Here is an 18,645-nt window from a genome sequence, read left to right on the forward strand (position 1 = left end):
TTCCAGGAACAGTTTAAGTTTAAACTGGGGTCCCTTTTAATAGCTGAGTGTATGAATCTGACATTAATATTATGAAACAAGCATCGGGGTCATGCCCTTAAAAATACAAGGTCTTTGCCAGCATAGTACAAATGTGATTTTACTTACCGCCAAGTGTCTGGGCGACCAACCCCCATACGTACACAGGGCCCGACCGTTAAAAAAACTAAGGGGGAAGGGGCAAATGAAAGAAACCATCAAACGTTTGGGACAAAATACGACTGCAATGAAAGTAACTCCTTTAGGTGTTGACATAGGAAGAACCTGCTGACAAAATATCGATGGCACTATCAATATTTTATTTTTTGTCTGAATATCGATTCAAACTTTTCCTTTCGATACTAACGCCTAAGTTAAATTTTTTCCAAACTGGACAAAAATAGGCAATAACGAAATCTAATGACTAAAACTTTGTACAATCATGACTTTATCAAATTTGGTTTTATTCGGTCTGTGCACTAATATTGCTTCTATATAAGTCGATCTCCCGATTTTTATACCCAATACCGCAGGATAGGGGGTATATTCATATATTTAGTCATTCCGTTTGTAACACATCGAAATATCAATTTCCGACCCTACAAAGTATATATATTTCGGATCGTCGTAAAATTCGAAGACGATTTAACGATGTCCGTGTATCTGTCCGTATGCCCGTCCGTCTGTTGTAATAACTCTAGAGCTTTCAAAAATTGAGATATTGAAAGGGTCTGAGAGCCATAAAAGCCTTAATTTTTATCCGATTTCGCTGAAATTAACAAATGGTTTATTTTAAGCCTCCCGACATCTGACCTTAATATGGTTCAGATCGGACTTTATTTAGGTATAGCTGCCATATAGACCGATCTCCCGATCAAGGGTCTAAAGGCCATAAAAGCTTTAATTTTTATCCGATTCCGCTGAAATTTGGAATAGTGCGCAGTTTTAAGCCTCCCAATATTCGACTCAATTATGGTAGAGATCAGACTATATTTAGATATAGCTGTCATATAGTTCGATCTGCCGATAAAGGGTCTGAAGCCCATAAAAATTTTATTTTTTAACCCATTTCGCTACAATTTGAAACGGTGAGTTATTTTTAGCCTCCTGATACCCGACCTAAATATGTTTCAAATCTGACTATATTTAGATATATAGCCAATAAAGCCTTAATTATTACCCGATTTCGCTGAAATGTGAAACAGTGAGTAGGTTAAAACCTCCCAACATTCGACCTAATTACGGTTCTGATCGGACTATATTTAGATATAGCTGCCATATAAACCGATCTGCCGATAAGGGACTGAAGCCCATTACCCTATTTCGCTGAAATTTTAAACAGTGAGTTTTTCTGAGCTTCACGATATCCGACCTTAATATGGTTCAGATCGGTGTATAATTGGATATATCTACCAAAAAGACCAATATTTTGTTCTACAAAATTGAATAGTGACATACATATATATTATACCACTCAATGTCCGTGCCGAATTTGGGTGCATAAGTTATCAAATTTTTACCGGTTTGTGACGATAGGGGATTTACATATATACCCGAGGTGGTGGGTATCCAAAGTTCGGCCCGGTGGAACATATTGCCGTTTTACTTGTTACTTCTCATTTTCATTTGAGATACAGGTGATAGAAAGTTATCGATAGTATCGATAATTATTTTTGGAATATCCAAAATATCGAATGTTGCGATTACCGATAGGTAATATAGTTTGCCATCTCTAATGTGGATGCGTGAAAATGTTGTGTGCCTGATGGTAGCTTTTTGATATGATTTTGAAATAAGATAACAAATACATTAAACAATAAGAAGTTTAGATTCCAAATATGCCCATAGCCCTAAATGACTTGAAAGTTTTAAACAACAATCTATTTTCAAAAATCTATTTTAGGCTGTGGCGAAGCGCACCGAGCCAGCAAGTCTTATAAATTGTATAAAATAATCAATTTGTGTTGGATTGTTTATACATTTATATATGATTTATATTTATTATTATGCTGATGCATATGACTCTAATTCTAGGTTTTGAGTTTTTTAAACCACCTATCCAAATGATAGGTGGTCTGCCTGAAACGACCTCACATATGCTTTCATACACATGCCGGTCGACAGAAAGTCAAACGAAAATAGGATTCGTCTGCGTTTTTAAGGCCGGCCGACCCAAAAAGCCAATAAACAAAACGCATAGCATTGAAAGGAATCAGTATACATGAGAGGACTTTGCCTAAGAACGTTTTCACAAATATGCTGAAAAGAAAATTGAAACCATCATTGATGAGGAAATGGCATGTATTCAGAACACAAAACAAAAAGTAAAAATAGCTGCCTGGCATTATTGGCTTTTATTTTTCGTTTGTTGGTGTGTTCCTTGATGCTTCGTGTGTTGTTATTTTTTTTTTTTTTTTTCTCTCAAACGAAAGGAGTCAAGTGCAGTCTGCGGCCGGAAAATGCTTAGGCCATGCTACACATGGAATCAGCGCATGTTGCATGTGACCGGGTATGTTGTTTCTTAGATGGATGCCAAGTTGGAAACAGAAAGAAACACGATATCAAATATTTTCCCTCAACCCTCTTTTTGGGGATTTGGAAAACTTTTGGATTTCCTTAAAAAGGCACATCGCCAAAAAAGTATAACCGAAATCCAAACATGAGTCTCAAATACACATTGGTGGCTTCCTGGCTGCCATGGACTTTGGGTTTTGTGACTTTCTTCTTTTGCACAGCAAAGTTATTTTTTGGCTGACTATTTTTGGTCATATGCTAAGAAACTAGAAGCAGCCGCATATCAATGGAGTTACCATGATAATGGCAACGATGATGCTCAAGTTGAAGTTGATTATGGAGAGAAAGATGGGGCTGTTGCCGAGGAGAATAGATGGTTGGCTACACACATGTGTTATTAATGCATTTTTAATTCTTTTGTTTTGGCAATTTATGGGAAAAAGGAAAACTGCTGTTGAATATTTCATGTGGGTTTGTTGTATAAATGGAAAGATAGGTGGATATATGTATGGTTGGACGGTTGGAACTGTCATCTTCTCTTCAATGCAAGAAAGTTTTCTTTTTTCAGATTTTTCCATCTGCCTAAGCAACTCACCATCAAAGATCCATTTATTTTGCGTGTTCTTCAATTGTGCAAAGGTTTCCCTCAACAATTCTTCGTATGAAAAATATTCTAGTCCCTGTCTCTCTCCATGTTACCCTACGTCACTCATCCAACTTTTGCTTAGTGGCACTTTGTTTCCCAAGATACTTTTTTGGCATTTAAGAAAAAAAAGGTTTTCCAATAACCTTTTCTGAATTCTTGATTATCTTGTGGTGGCCGCTGTTGTTGAAGTTGTCGTTCTAAGCTGATTACAAGCCGTCCCCAAAATGATTTGTGGTTTCTATTTTTATGTATTTTCATTTTTTGTCAACGTCTGCCACTTTTCGCCTTATTTATTTTTTGTTTTCTTTTTGGTTGCTTCAGTATGGGAATATATTTTAATTGGCATTTTTAAGCTCGTCAAGTGGTCGTTATAATTCAAAAGCAGAAAACCAGAGGAAAAAACTCATCGAGGAACGTGTAACACGTGCAGTTTCGGAAAACCCACTAAAGTGAATTTTAACTTTCGATTCAGAGGGAAAGATTGAGGTTGGTAACACAAATTTCATCCGTAGCGTCACTTGATTTACATAATGTCTAAAATTGTCTAGCAATGCGATAAACATTCCTTGCGTTTCTTTGTGTCTGACAGCATGCTTGTCTCATCATTCCGATTTAAAAAACCTTGAAATATCGATCGGAGATCATATATGTTTGTTAGGGTGTAACTTTGTTACATTCTCAACAAATGCAAATTTTGCCCATGAACATTCCACTAAGGAACAGGGGCAAACTTCTCCCGTATCAATGTGTGCAGTTCGATTCAAGTTTAAGCTCAATGATAAGGGGCCTCCGTTTTATAGCCGAGTCCGAGTTTATTCATTCGTGTTACAGGAAATTATTTTTGCAATAATTAATTTGAACTTACTTTGTATTGAAGCCTTCACTCTATCAGAATGTTTTACAATCAGATAGTGCCAGTGTTCTTGCCAACATAATCTTAGAGCATCCAAAGCAACAAAAGTGCGACTATCTCGTCTGCTCTTCAATGTCCCGAAATATATCTGTGGCCCAGCAACCGGACCATGTGAATTCTGAACTTCAATATGTCAGCCATATTGCAAAGAGATGTGCTACAATCAGAGCGGTTTTTGAACCCAGAAATACAATCCACAGTAATTTAATGGCTGTATAAGACAATATTTATTCCAATTGTAGTTAGTTATATCATAGTTGCTCGCCCACTTCTTTAATTGCCAGGATAGTTTTTAATGATCGGGTGACGTTCTCGATATGCCCATTTCTAGCTTTAAAAGATACTCCAAAGCTTACATGTTTCAAAGAACGACTATTCCTAACGGCAATAGACGCTGCAATTCAGTGCATCAGATAGTGTCGTCCTCAATGCGGCTGGGATGCACATACAAGTCATCCTTTGGATCCGAATAAGTATAGAACAGTATGTGGATTTCTTAGTGCCGCCCACCAGCCCACAAAACCGTACAGTATTAAAGGTCTAACGATTGCAGTGTACAGCCACAAACTGTTTTCGAACCAACTTTTACCAATTGTCCTCTTGCAGGTGAATAAGGAAAGAGTTGTCTCTGGGATCTTTCCAAGATGTTGGAATTGAAGCTAATTTTGCTGTCCAGTAAAACATCCCATATTTTACGTTTTCGGTAAATTGCGTTTTCCTTAGGAAACAGGTGTCATCGTGGGTACGTGGTATATCCTGCCAAAAATAACTACTTCTGTTTTAGACAGTTTAACGCTAAGACCATTTCTGTAACCCCACATCGCTATGCTACGTAGAGCTTTCTGAAGGATGTTTCTAAGATGTCGGAAATTTGCCCTAACAGCAATAGTCAGCATACGCCATCAATTTCTTTCAGAGACAATATAACGTTGTTCATGGCTATATTTCAAAATGGTGAAAACAGTATACCTGCATAAGGTGTCTCTGTATTGAATTCGGGTTTATATTACTGAAGCTACCCTCAATGCTACCATTGTTGTTTCTTGATAGCGAGAGAGCATTCTATGCACCCGACTGGGTCATGATGGTCAGAGGACTTACTCTTACTATAGACGTGATGTTGTCAAGACGGTCATTAGGAATCTTCACTCTGAGCTATACATATCTGTCTACCTGTCCACAGTCTTTAACGTAAAGGATAACAGTCTAATGGAATGAAAATCTTTTGTTTTGAAGTGGTTCGGTTTCTTTTTGCAGTTGGATATATATAGTACCTATACAGGATTGCTGAAACAAAGTGTTACCAATTCAAACGACCACATTTTTTTGTTTTTGGGTGAAAATATTTCTTATTGATTCAATTATCTAATTTTGGAATACATTCACTTTAGTTCGACATAACCACCTTTCGCCTTGACTATTGCTCTGAGTTGTTCCAAAAACGAGTAACAAACTGCAAGAATGTAATCTGCCAGTATTTTGGCCCATTCACGTACAATAGCTTTCTTCATCGAATAAATACTGGCTCTCAAATAGAAAAGTTCATCGGATTGGAATCTGTCAAATCGGACAACCACTGTGTGGATGAAATTAAGTGTGGAACAGGATTTGTCAGTCATTCTTGGGCTAGGTGAGGTTGAAAAGAGGGTGCGGATATTAATCCGCCCCATGTCACTATAGACATACACTTAAGCCTGTAATAGGTTTTTCGTGCGCGAGCTTTCATCGGCGCTCACAGCTACTCATACCTTCACTTAAAATGGATAATTTGTTCGGGTGATCGTTTGTAGTCTCAAATTCTTGGTTTAGTAGACATGATCAATTCGAGAATTTACGAATTGGGAAATTTTTTTTCCAGGGAACACAATGTTCGAAATCTCTCCACGTTCGTGCAAACTAAGAGTTACTTTGCTATTTCGAGTCTAACTTTATATAGCGTGCCTTTTGCAACTTGCAACAACAGGGCGCCCCGGTAGCCGAGTTGGCAGCGAGCTTGGATTACCAATGCAGGGGTCGTGGGTTCGATTCACGCCAGAAGCCTTGGTGTGTCGCTACAGTGGTATCACAATGGACTTAAAATTGCCTAAATGAGTCTGTAAAGGACTGCCACTTTTAGCTAACCTAACCTTGCAACTAGTAAGGCTTTACTTTGAGCTAGTGTTTCAATATCATCCTCCATCGTTTCACGAAATATATTCAGATTTTAGCCATTTTGATTGCCTTCGAGCCTTCACTTACTGAACGCTTTAACGCAATACACAAACATTTTGTTCGCATTGAAGTGTTTGAGTTTGCCATCAATAGATGGTTATGATTTTGCAGCCAAATATAACGCAATCACACTTTTCTTTACTTTAAATTAGAATAGCATTCCAAGCGCCTCGATCTTCTACGCTTCTTCTAAAATCTCTAACAACAAGTTTCGAGGTGTCTTTCAGCACTTGATCTTTCCATCGGCATTTTGGTCGTGATCGCTTTCAAAAACTTGTACGCTGGAGCTTTTCATTCATTCTGACAATATGACCTAGTCACCGCCACCGTGGCATTTGGTAACACTTCGTGTCAGCTATCCTGTACACATATTAAATGCGATAAATTCATGTGGTACAAACACGTTTAAAAATGCTGTATCCTAATTAAAAAAAAGATTTTGCCGAAATTTGTTTATCTCAGTTATAGTCGTGGTACAAGATTTGAAAATGCGCTTCTTTTGGCTCTGTAAGAAAAAATCGCGTCATACATAAATATCAGATCTAAATCTGAATCTGGTTAAATTAAAATCTGGGATCTATGCTTCTAACGGTGATTTGGATTTTTTAATGGTTAGTTGTAAGTGCAATTTAGTTCGGCTAAAATTAATTTATAGCTAAAAGTTCACTCCTTTGGCATAGTTTGTGTTTGTTTTGAGCTTAGAGTTTCAATTATCTTGAGTTCTTTGTTACCCATTATCTAATGCCCCAAGCCTGATAATATTCTATATTAAAGAATCCTAGCCTTATTAGGTTTTATATCAGATTGCCTGCAATTGGTTATCTAGCTGCTGGCGTGATCCTTTTAGACTTCATGCTCTGTGGTCCATTTAATATCAGACCTTTCGACCCATTCGTATTTTTAGCCACAGCTACAGCCATACTCATAAACCACAAACCCAATTCCAATCGATATGGCGATCAATTGTTTTTCAATCTTAAAATTGCCATGTCTGTCCGTAATTCAATCTTAAAGCACTAGAGATGTTATTCTCGAACGTCCATACGTATGCATGTATGTGTGTGTGTACATACATCAATGTGCCAATTTGCAACTTAATTGTTTTTTCTCACAACATTTTGCATTTCTTCGAGCGATCAAGACCATCTTGCTAAACTTTAGACCTCTCGATGCGGCAAAGATGATGGCACAATCATCGGTTTGATGAAGACAAACTCATTGAGTTTGCATCAGCACCACAATGTTCCTCTCCATCTGTTCTCTAATTTTCTCTATTTCACCGAGCCATATTTGTGGAATTCCACCATCGAACGATCAATTGAATACTCATAGCATCCATCTAAGGGGAGCTATGGAATTTTGCCTCTTTGGCTTCATTGGTTCCTCTCAACTCTGTTGTTCTGGGGATTTGTTTTAGAAATTGGAAATTTGCAAATGCGTTAATTTGATGTTTGTGGCCAAGAGTGAGTGTCTGTCCAACTCTGACTGCTCTTTAGCTGCATTCCAACTTGGGCAATAGTTGGATTGGTGTGGCATCTGCCAGCACCAGTTCAGTCAAGAGGTCTGCGGTGCATTTTTCTAATGCGTTTTTCATTTTGTGGCAAAAAAGTTTTTCCATTTTTTCAGATTCGTTGCCTTTGTAGAACGATTAGCGGTTCAATTGTTGACTGCTCGATTGATGCTATCGTTGAAATCAAATGCAAAGAAAGCATACATCATTTTTTAAAGTATGAAATGGAAAATAAATATATAAATTGTAACCATAGGAGAGGCCACCCCATTAAAGTTGTGTAATTCGTAAGGACTCCAGAGGCTGGGTTCTGTTTCCGGCTGCCTGGCCGTAAAACTGTACTTCAGACGCAATTCCGTGGTGGTATGATCTTAACGCCAAGACGTCGTGTGTGAATATTAGGGTGATGACTTTTTGTCTTTTCGCCTCAAAAATAAATTTCTGTGTCAGGATTGCATGAACTTTTGCCTATGACGTTTATTTATTTAGTTACTTAATCTATTGGGCTAAACCCTTACATACCTGTAATGTATTAATACTTAAATCTAAAATCATATTTTCTAAAAGATTTGTCTTAAAGATAGTACGACTCAAAGAAAAATCTAAGAGATTGCAAACTAAGGAACTCCTGATTAAAACTTTATTTAAAGCATAGTTGTATATATGAAAATGTTCCTCAAACATACCACGGCTTCTTAATTGCCGGGGTGGAGTATGAAACGGTATTTTATATAGTAATTCAGGCGAATCAATTCCATCATCAACGATATCTTTAACAAATAGAACACCATGCACAATTCTACGTTGCTCTAACATTTTTATGCTATCCAACACACAACGAATCTCAAAACAGGCATATTTTCAAATTTATATAAATTTCTAAATGCAAATTTACTACATCTTTTTTGAACTGTTTCAATTCGATCCTTATATATCTTATAGATCTTATAGATCACATAATATCACAATATTCTAGTTGTGATCTTATGAAAGCAAACTTTACAGCTTTAATAGTGAACGAGTCCTTAAATCCTTGGTATTTCTTTTTAGAAACCCTAGTTGAGAATAAGCCCTACTGATTATGTAATCCAAATGAGGAAAAATGATTGTTTTATGTCTAAATATATCCCCAGATCCATTATGACCGTTTCTCTCCACTAAATTATTGTGAAAGTTGTAGCCTTCAATCAGTGGAAATTTTACACTAAGAAAAATTGAGGTCCATATTATTCTGCAGACACCATAGAAGGAGTCTGTCAATGTCTTTTTGAAAAAGAATGCAATCATTTAGATTTCGAAGAAGTAAAAAATAGTTTAAAATCATCGGCATATATAAAAACAGCTTGTATGTCAATATTATACAATAAAAATAAAAGTGGTCCCAAATGGCTACCCTTTTCTAAACCAGATGCAATTATCTATTTTTACAAACACCATTCTGTCCTTTAAATATGAACATAACCAAAGCAACATTTGTGAATGAAATCCCAAAATTTCCAGTTTTTGGTTGAGTTTATCGAAAGCATTTACAAGGTCCTACTTGCGAGCCTTTCTCTAATGTACCAATGGAATAACTACACAATATTGTTAGGATTGTTGTTGTAGATCTACCCCTATAGAAACCATGTTGACATGTGCTAATGTTTGTTCTTAAAATTGAAAATAATTTATCATTAACCAGCCTATCCAATAATATCAGTTTATCTATAGGTCTATAACTTGTCATAAGCCTTTTTGTCCCGATTTGTAAACGGGTTATATAAACGACATTTTCCATTCACGAAGAAATATTCCTATGCAAATTGCAAATTTTGCCCATGAACATTGCACTAAGGAACTGGGGCAAACTTCTCACATATCAATGAGTGCAGTCCGATTCAAGTTTTACTCTCAATGATAAGGGGTCTCCTTTTTATTGCCGAATCCGAACGGCGTGCCGCAGTGCGACATCTCTTTCGAGAGAAATTTTACATGGCATAGTACCTCGCAAATGTTGCCAGCATTAGGAGGGGGAAAAAAACTATTGTTAAAGCTTATGTCTATACAGACAAGTCCGCTTCAATTGACGCATTGGAAGACAACATTGAAGTATTTATTCGTGAGATACCGGCCGAAATGTTGGAAAAAGTATGCCAAAATTGGACTAAGCGGATGGACCATTTATATGGTCCGTACTATCAATTCAAATAAAAATTCATTTTTCTGAATTTTATGTGTTTTTATACCCACCACCGAAGGATGGGGGTATATTCATTTTGTCATTCCGTTTGCAACACATCGAAATATCCATTTCCGACCCTATAAAGTATATATATTCTTGATCAGCGTAAAAATTTAAGACGATCTAGGCATGTCCGTCCGTCTGTCCGTCTGTCCGTCTGTCCGTCTGTCTGTTGAAATCACGCTACAGTCTTTAAAAATTGAGATATTGAGCTGAAATTTTGCACAGATTCTTTTTTTGTCCATAAGCAGGTTAAGTTCGAAGATGGGCTATATCGGACTATATCTTCATATAGCCCCCATATAGACCGATCCGCCGATTTAGGGTCTTAGGCCCATAAAAGCCACATTTATTATCCGATTTTGCTGAAATTCGGGACAGTGAGTTTTGTTAGGCCCTTCGACATCCTTCGTCAATTTGGCTCAGATCGGTCCAGATTTGGATATAGCTGCCATATAGACCGACCCTCCGATTTAGGGTCTAAGGGCCATAAAAGCCACATCTTTTATCCGATTCCACTGAAATTCGGGACAGTAAGTTGTGTTAGGCCCTTCGACATCCTTTGTAAATTTGGCTCAGATCGGTTCAGATTTGGATATAGCTGCCATATAGACCGATCCTCCGATTTATGGTGTTAGGCCCATAAAAGCCACATTTATTACCCGATTTTGCTGAAATTTGGGACAGTGAGTTTTGTTAGGCCCTTCGATATCCTTCGTCAATTTGGCTCAGATCGGTTCAGATTTGGGTATAGCTGCCATATAGATCGACCCTCCGATTTAGGGTCTAAGGGCCATAAAAGCCACATCTTTTATCCGATTCCACTGAAATTCGGGACAGTGAGTTGTGTTAGGCCCTTCGACATCCTTTGTCAATTTGGCCCAGATCGGTTCAGATTTGGATATAGCTGCCATATAGACCGATCCTCCGATTTATGGTGTTAGGCCCATAAAAGCCACATTTATTACCCGATTTTGCTGAAATTTGGGACAGTGAGTTGCGTTAGGCCCCTCGACATCTTTCTTCAATTTGGCCCAGATCGGTTCAGATTTGGATATAGCTGCTATATAGACCGATTTCTTGATTTAAGGTTTTGGGCCCATAAAATGCTCATTTATTGTCCATGTCGCCAAAATTTGGGACAGTGAGTTAAGTTAAGCTCCTTGACATACATCTGCAATATGGCACAGATCGGTCCAAAAGTAGATATAGCTGCCATATAGACCGATATCTAGGTTTTAGGTTTTGGGGCCATAAAGACGCATTTATTGTCCGATGTCGCTGAAATTTGAGACAGTGAGTTTAGTTAGGCTCTTCGACGTCCTTCTTCAATTTTGCCCAGATCGATCCAGATTTTAATATAGCTGCCATGTAAACCGATCTCTCGATTTAAAGTCTTTGCCCCATAAAAAGCGCATTTATAATCCAATTTCACTGAAATTTTACATAGTAACTTATGTTAGGCTTTTCAACATCCGTGTCGTATATGGTTCAGATCGGTTAATTTTTAGATATAGCTACTGTACTTATTAGTATTTGGTCCAAATCGGAACATGTTTTGATATAACTGATATGGGTCATAAGGTATGAAATTTTCACCGAATTTTGATGAAAGGTGGTTTACATATATACCCGAGGTGGTGGGTATCCAAAGTTCGGCCCGGCCGAACTTAACGCCTTTTTACTTGTTTTTTTTTTTTGATAAACTTTCCTGTAGCTCTTAAGAAATCACTCTTTACATTTTTGATCGCCTCGATATTCTGAATCGATCTAGCCATGTCCGTTCGTCTAACCGTCCGCTCGAACGAGTGAAGATATCCTCTGGAAATTTTGCCCAGATCTTATTGACGTAGGTCGTAGGGGATTGCAAATGGGCCATACTGGCTCAGATTTGAATATAATTCTCATATAAACCGATCTCCTGATTTGAATTATTGAGCCCCTGGAAGCCGCAATTGTTATCCGATTTGGCTGAGATTTCACACGGAGTGTTTTGTTATGACTTTCACCAACCGTGCCATGTTCGGTCCAAATGGGTGTATAACCTGATATAGCTTCCACATTAACGAATCTCCTGATTAGTCTTCTACGACCCCTAGAAGCTTCACTTTAGGACTAATTTGGCAGAAATTTGGTACGTTAAATTTCTGCAGAATCCAAGATTCGACACGGTCGAACTTAGCACTCTTTTACTTGTTCTTTTGGTAACGTTGAGTAACATCTTATTTAACCAACACCGCATTTTCCCTCTCAAACCTGCCCTTTACACCACCCACACCCACATTGTTTGCAACATACCAGCTTGTTATCATAAAATATTTGCAACATATTTGACTACTTAAAACTCCCGGTTGGCAAACACCAATTCAGCCATTAAGCATTGGACAACAACCACCAATAAAAGGAAATAGTCACAATGCACAAAAAACAATCTCACCCCATCCATCAACCATGACCCGAGATTTCGTCGGCACAAGACAACCAATAAAACTTCATTTGATATGCTCACGTGTTGCATCCCCAGGGACTTTATTAAAAACGAATATGAGTCACCAAAAAGTTACTATTAACGATACATTACCAGCAGTCGTAACTAAAGGCACCAAGGATTTGCCAGGACATATGGATATCTTCTTATGAGCCCATCAAAGAAGTAAGGACCACGACAAATGGGACATTAAAAATCAAACCTGTGATCTTAACTTGGCAAAGTTGTTGGCCTACGTGCCAGATAGATCGACTAGGCACTGTCGTATAGAATGGACTCCTTTTATATGACACAAATGGAAGCTCTTTGCTTGTCATTTGCCGCCTTATCTTTGAGAGAGACGTATTTTATGATTTATTATTTACGAAATGGCCAGTGACAGTTTGCGTTGTTACTGAGCTGTTATCAATTTCTTATCGCTTTTCTTCGCCTGGATCAGAGTGCAGAGCTTTTTAAGAGGTAAATTGAAGTTGTCATGGATTTGGTAAGGATATCGTATGAGTGAACAAAACCATTATACCCTGATATGGTGTGAGGGTGTTGGTAGAATGGGATTGGGGGAGTTAGGCATTCATTTTGTTGCCAAACTAAGTTGGGGAACAGTATCCAAGGAACTATCTGCCAAGACGGACAGGCAGACAGTCTAATACTCTTTAGGTTATTGCATTGAAATTCTTGAAGTTTTTGCCAAATTCCTAGATATGTATGTTTGCCTTAATTATTTTGTTAATAAAACACCAAAAGAAACATAAGATGATTGCTTTAATTTCAAAATCTCCAATTTTGGCACCTAAAAGACAAGTATACGCAGTGGATATAGGGATGGGGCGATTTGGCGGAAGAACATTCCCCAAGTCCAGCGAATGAAATTGGAGCTATCACATAGCCTTGGGACACGGGGGGTTAGCAACAACGCCATTATTTTTTTTTTTCATTTCTGGCTTTGTGCAGAGGACACGTGTCCTTCATTTGTTCTGGCACTGGATACACGTGGCTTTATTGGAGTTGTTTTATTAGTTTTTAATACAAATTTCTTATTTTCCCTTTTTTTTGCAATATCAATTTATTTATTTGTATATTTTTTGGCTTTGCTCTTTCATTGCAGGGTTTAAGAACTACAACAGGATGACAAGAAAACGTTCGAGTCCCATGGGACTCGACATATATTTGTCAGCCATGCTGGCAATTGTGTTGTTGCCATTATTAATACAAGCTGGTAAGTACCGTAACCCACATATATACACACACACACAATGGGCTACACACAATGGGCTACACACAAGCGCTCACACATACATTTCCATTACAGGACACCGTAATAAGAATTTGCTAGTCGTTACTTTATATTAATTTTGCGAAATACCTTTCGAGGATAATAGAAAGTCATCTCGTTATTTTAATGGGCCATAATGCTTAAGCCGGGTTAGCATAACTTATGGTTATGAGCCGCATTTTTGTTTTGCTAAGGGATCACAGTTGTAGGTGGTATCATTTTTATGATATTTTAGAGTCTCCTAAAGACTTGGGTTTAATAGGTAAAAACCATGTGTGAGGTAAGAATGGAATTGAGAGCAAACATGGACATTACTAAATTAAATGCCTAACAAAATCCCGGAGGTTAGCATGTCCGCATATGAGGGTGAACGCCTGCTTCGAATCCTGGCCGGAACATCAAAAAAATTGTCTGCGCTGGTTATCTTCTCCTAATGCAGGCTACACTATGGCAGCCATGTAAAAACTTCTCCCCAAAAAGGTGTCGCACTGCGGCACGCCGTTAGAACACGGCTATAAAAAGGAGGACTTTATCATTACGCTTAAACTTGAATCGGACAACACTCATTGATATGTGAAAAGTTTGCCCCAGTTCCTTAGTGGAATGTTCAAAATCCCTAAAGCTATTTGATGACAAGAATTGGATAAGCAGAAACCCAGCAGAGAAATTATGTAATACTCACCAGCCCATCACTTTTGGCTAGAGTTAATCGAAGTTCGTAGCCACATTTGCAAAACTTTTCAAATTTCAATGTTTCAAAAGTAATGACAACTAAAAAAATGTACAAAAAATCTTACCAATCTATAGTTCTACACAGTAGGATATAATTACAGATTAAGTGACAGTCTGCCATCAGACTTACCTAGACGATTCCGTCAATTGCGATACCACAGGAAGCTGGAAAAAAGCTGTCTTCCAGTCCTTACCTTGAACTATCCATATAGCCTAAAAAGCCGATCAATTTGTGAATGTTGACATCCGCTAATTCAGACACGTTCTCCAAAAATTGGGAATCCTATATGGAAATCCTTCTGCCTGAAAGTGCGGGTCATACACACAGCATGACGGACGCAGTGACTGGGACATCTGTTCTAGCTAGCTACGCAAAGCTGAAGACCTCTTCAAGTCTAGATTGGACCACATAATTTTGTGACCATCTGCATTCGTTGCCCTTCGTGCCTGAACCTGAAGACTTAGCTTACATGTCGTAAGATTATGCCCTCTGATTCCAGTTACCCTGAAAGGAGATTCAGAAATATATTCCCCAGAGATTTAGTGGCTGCCTGAGAAGACAATTTGCAAGTTGTCGTTGTGACATTATATATTAGCCATTCCGCAATTTCTTGAATTGCAAAGATCTCAGTTTAATACACACTACAGTGGTCGGGCAACCTTCTGGATATGATCAGCGTTAATTCTTCAGCCTACCTGCTCGTATAGTTTGGAACCATCCACATACAAGTATACTTCTATTACCAGGAATATTGTAGTTCAAATCGGTTCTATCAGGAATAGTGGTACAATACTTTTTAGCAAATAGGGGTTCAGGCATTGTGTAACTGCTTGGAACAAAGGGCATTGTAACAAGGATAACATAGTATCCGTAGCTGTCACATGATCAAAGAGAAAGCTCCCTTAGTCTGTGGATGTTCACAATGTCCAGAGGCATTACACAACAACACCATAAAGAATTATAAGTCTTACAACTGCATTATGCAGTAACTTAGGAAAGCCTTCGACATGATTCTACCAGTTTACCTGATCATGTCATGAACAAATCTTTGATAGCTGCAGGACAATTTGAATGGAGGTAGCAACAAAGCTGCGTCTATCAATTGAGTCGGTTAACAATTTGATGAAATTTAAAAAAGCTACGTCGTCACTCTGCTACGGCCTTCAACTTTTTTTAATCCCTCCACCATAATATGGGAGTGAACTAACATCGCCATTCCGTTTGTAACACCTCGAAATATTCGTCTAAGACTCATAAAGTATATATATTCCTGACATTCATGACAATGTAAGTCGATCTGTCCATGTCCGCCCATCTGCCGCTAACCTTAGAAGGAGTAAAGCTAGGCACTTAATATTTTGTACAAATACTTCTTATCAGTGTAGGCCGGTTGGGATTGTAAATGAGCCATATCGGTACATGTTTTGATATAGCTGTCATATAAAGCGATCTTGGATCATGAGCTACTAGAGAGCGCAATTCTAATCCGATTTGACATAAGGTTTTCTGTTATGACTTTCAACAACTATGCTTAGTATGGTTCAAATCGGTCCATAACCTGATATAGCTGCCATATAAACTGATCTTGGAACTTGACTTTTCAGCCACTAGAGGACTCAATTCTTATCCGATTTGAATCAAGTTTTGTACAACCTTCGATCTATAGCCTGATACAACTCCCATATAGACCGATCTCCCCATTATGCTTCTTGAGCCCCTACAAAGCGCAATTCTTATCCGAATGGACTGAATTTTTTCCCAATGGTACATACTATGGCCTTCAACATTCACTTCATTTATGGTCCGAATTGGACTATAACTTGATATAGCCCCAATAGGATAACATTTCCTATCCAGTATTCTTTGTTTGCCTAGAAAGAGATACCGCGCAAATAAATCGACAAATGCGATCCATGGTGGGCGGTAAGATGCCTTTAATATGGCGTCTTACTAATTGGGATAAAAAGACTTGTATCGTCGGCAAATATTATAAGCTTCCCATATTATTTGAGATTCGATTTGTCGTTCCAACATAGCTTTTAAAATTCTGGATTTGAACAATTTACTTTCTATTGTTAAAATAGCTTCTAACTAGCATTAACTCTTGTTCATTTGCTGCATAACATTTCATTTTCTCCAATAATATATCCTTAATCTATTAAATAGAAGGCTTTTTAGAGATCCAAAATATTCATGCAACACCTCCATACTCATTATCCAATCCTTCAGCTTCTACAACAACAGCTTCTTGTGCTCAGCATCCCTTTTTAAATCCAAATTGTCTGTTATTTAATAAATGTAGATGTACTAACAATATCATCAAAAATTATAGCCAAGTTGTGCAATACGATATCTTGACATTTTATAATTGAAGTACTTGTAATATTATCATGGCCAAAGCTCTTATTCTCTTTTAGATCCCTAATAAACTGGGGAATTTCCTCATTGTCTGTATGAGAAAAAAGAAATTGATTCACACAAGCATTCGATGTGCTTAATTTGTTAAAATGATCGTCAGGAAATTGAATAATTTTCTGCTTAAGAATTCTTTTATCAAGATACCATTATCATTTCGGATTTCTATATCGGCTTCAACTTTCTTGAAATGTCTTTATTTAAAAATATCCAGCACTTTTTTGGACTTTATTGCATTTTTTGTAAATTGTTTGGATAATAGCAATTAATATTGAGAAATCTTTTTACACTATTTAGCGTGGTCTTTTGCTTGTAGAAACTTGCAGAGTCGAACTTATTCAAATACCTCTGCAAGCTCGTTGATAATATCCCAAACAATCGTACAATTAAAGAAATATTATTATTATTACCACCACACCACTGTATCTTCTCCTGAGTCAAGTAAAGGTTGTCGAGTTTGACTTAGGCCTTAAACCATTCTAAATTTAAAGTTTTATAATTGGCATGCCACAATAATTCTTCATTGTTGTTTACTTATTGTATTGTAGTTCACCAATTGTTTTTCGCAGTGTTTTGGACTGAAAATTCAGCAGTATTTTCTGTACAAGTGTTTGCAGCGATTGTCCAAATTTGGATGCCATACGCCCAAATAAGAATGCAAACTTTGATGTATTTCTTTTGCAAATGAAAACAATTCCACAAACATGTAAAGAATAGCGGGAAATCTTTCTCCATTCAAGATTCAGCTTTGTACACTCAAAAAAATAAAACGTTACTATAGGTACAAAAAAGGCTAGTATCTACAATACCACAAACCAAAAACTTGAAGAGGTTAACGGATATATTGTTTGATAATATCTTGCGCGATAAAAATATTCCTTCTTTGTATTCGTCACAAATGCTTGCAATTTTATCATATCATAACAAAGTTCCAAAGAAGGTAAGCTGTATCGAAATTCGTTATTTGAATGTAAAAGGCTTCTTCTTTAAAGCCGTATCCGAAAATCATATTGTCCCTCGTCTTTCAACAGATCATTTATAGTCAAAGATTTGCAATGTTAAATTGGCTTCACTTGCACTTGGCCTAGACTAAATGCTCTACAACTGGATGCGAGCCATTTATAATTTACAATTAGACATTGCGTTCTAAGCTGTGCCTTCAATCTTTGTTAATGCCTTCCTAGAATATTAAAAATTCCCATATAAACCTGGACTTGACATTTGCAAACTGTTGTACTTGTCTCAGTTTCTTTGCGGTATTTCACTCGAAATGACCCTACACAAAGCTTGTCCAATCGAAATTAAAAAGAGTGTGTGTGACTCAATAAAAGTGTCATTGTTTAAATAAAATGTGGACATAAATATTTGGTGCTCAGCACTTCATTTTCTGAGGAATTGGAGGGGGTTGTTCGAAATTTGGGGGTTTAAACGTATGAATTTGTGTGTATCTCTATGGTGGGATGCGCATGAAATCAGAGGAGTGGTGTTAATTGCAAACGAAAACAACAACAGCATCCAATACCAAATTGCCCATATGCAGGGGCATTACAGAGCATTTGGACATTTCCTTTGCGACATGTGTATGTGGACAAAAATCTACTAAAATACAGAATGACAGAACCGAACCGAATAATAATATAACAAATCCAAACATCCCCCAAAACGAAACATTGGCCGTATGTCCCAATGTCTGGACGTTACAC

The 18,645-nt window shown here is 37.5% G+C and overlaps 1 protein-coding gene across 1 annotated transcript in view; it reads left to right on the forward strand.

The window, feature by feature from the left end:
• The window catches only part of LOC106089210 (mucin-17), a 221,640-nt gene that overhangs the window by 84,752 nt on the left and 118,243 nt on the right, over positions 1-18,645 (forward strand). The window contains exon 2 of the mRNA XM_013255007.2: positions 13,627-13,737. Coding sequence (XP_013110461.2) covers positions 13,647-13,737 — 91 coding nt within the window. The 5' untranslated portion in view covers positions 13,627-13,646. The remainder of the gene's footprint in view (positions 1-13,626; positions 13,738-18,645) is intronic.

Source organism: Stomoxys calcitrans, chromosome 2 (genome assembly GCF_963082655.1).
Source record: "Stomoxys calcitrans chromosome 2, idStoCalc2.1, whole genome shotgun sequence".
NCBI classification, from domain to species: Eukaryota; Metazoa; Arthropoda; class Insecta; order Diptera; family Muscidae; genus Stomoxys; species Stomoxys calcitrans.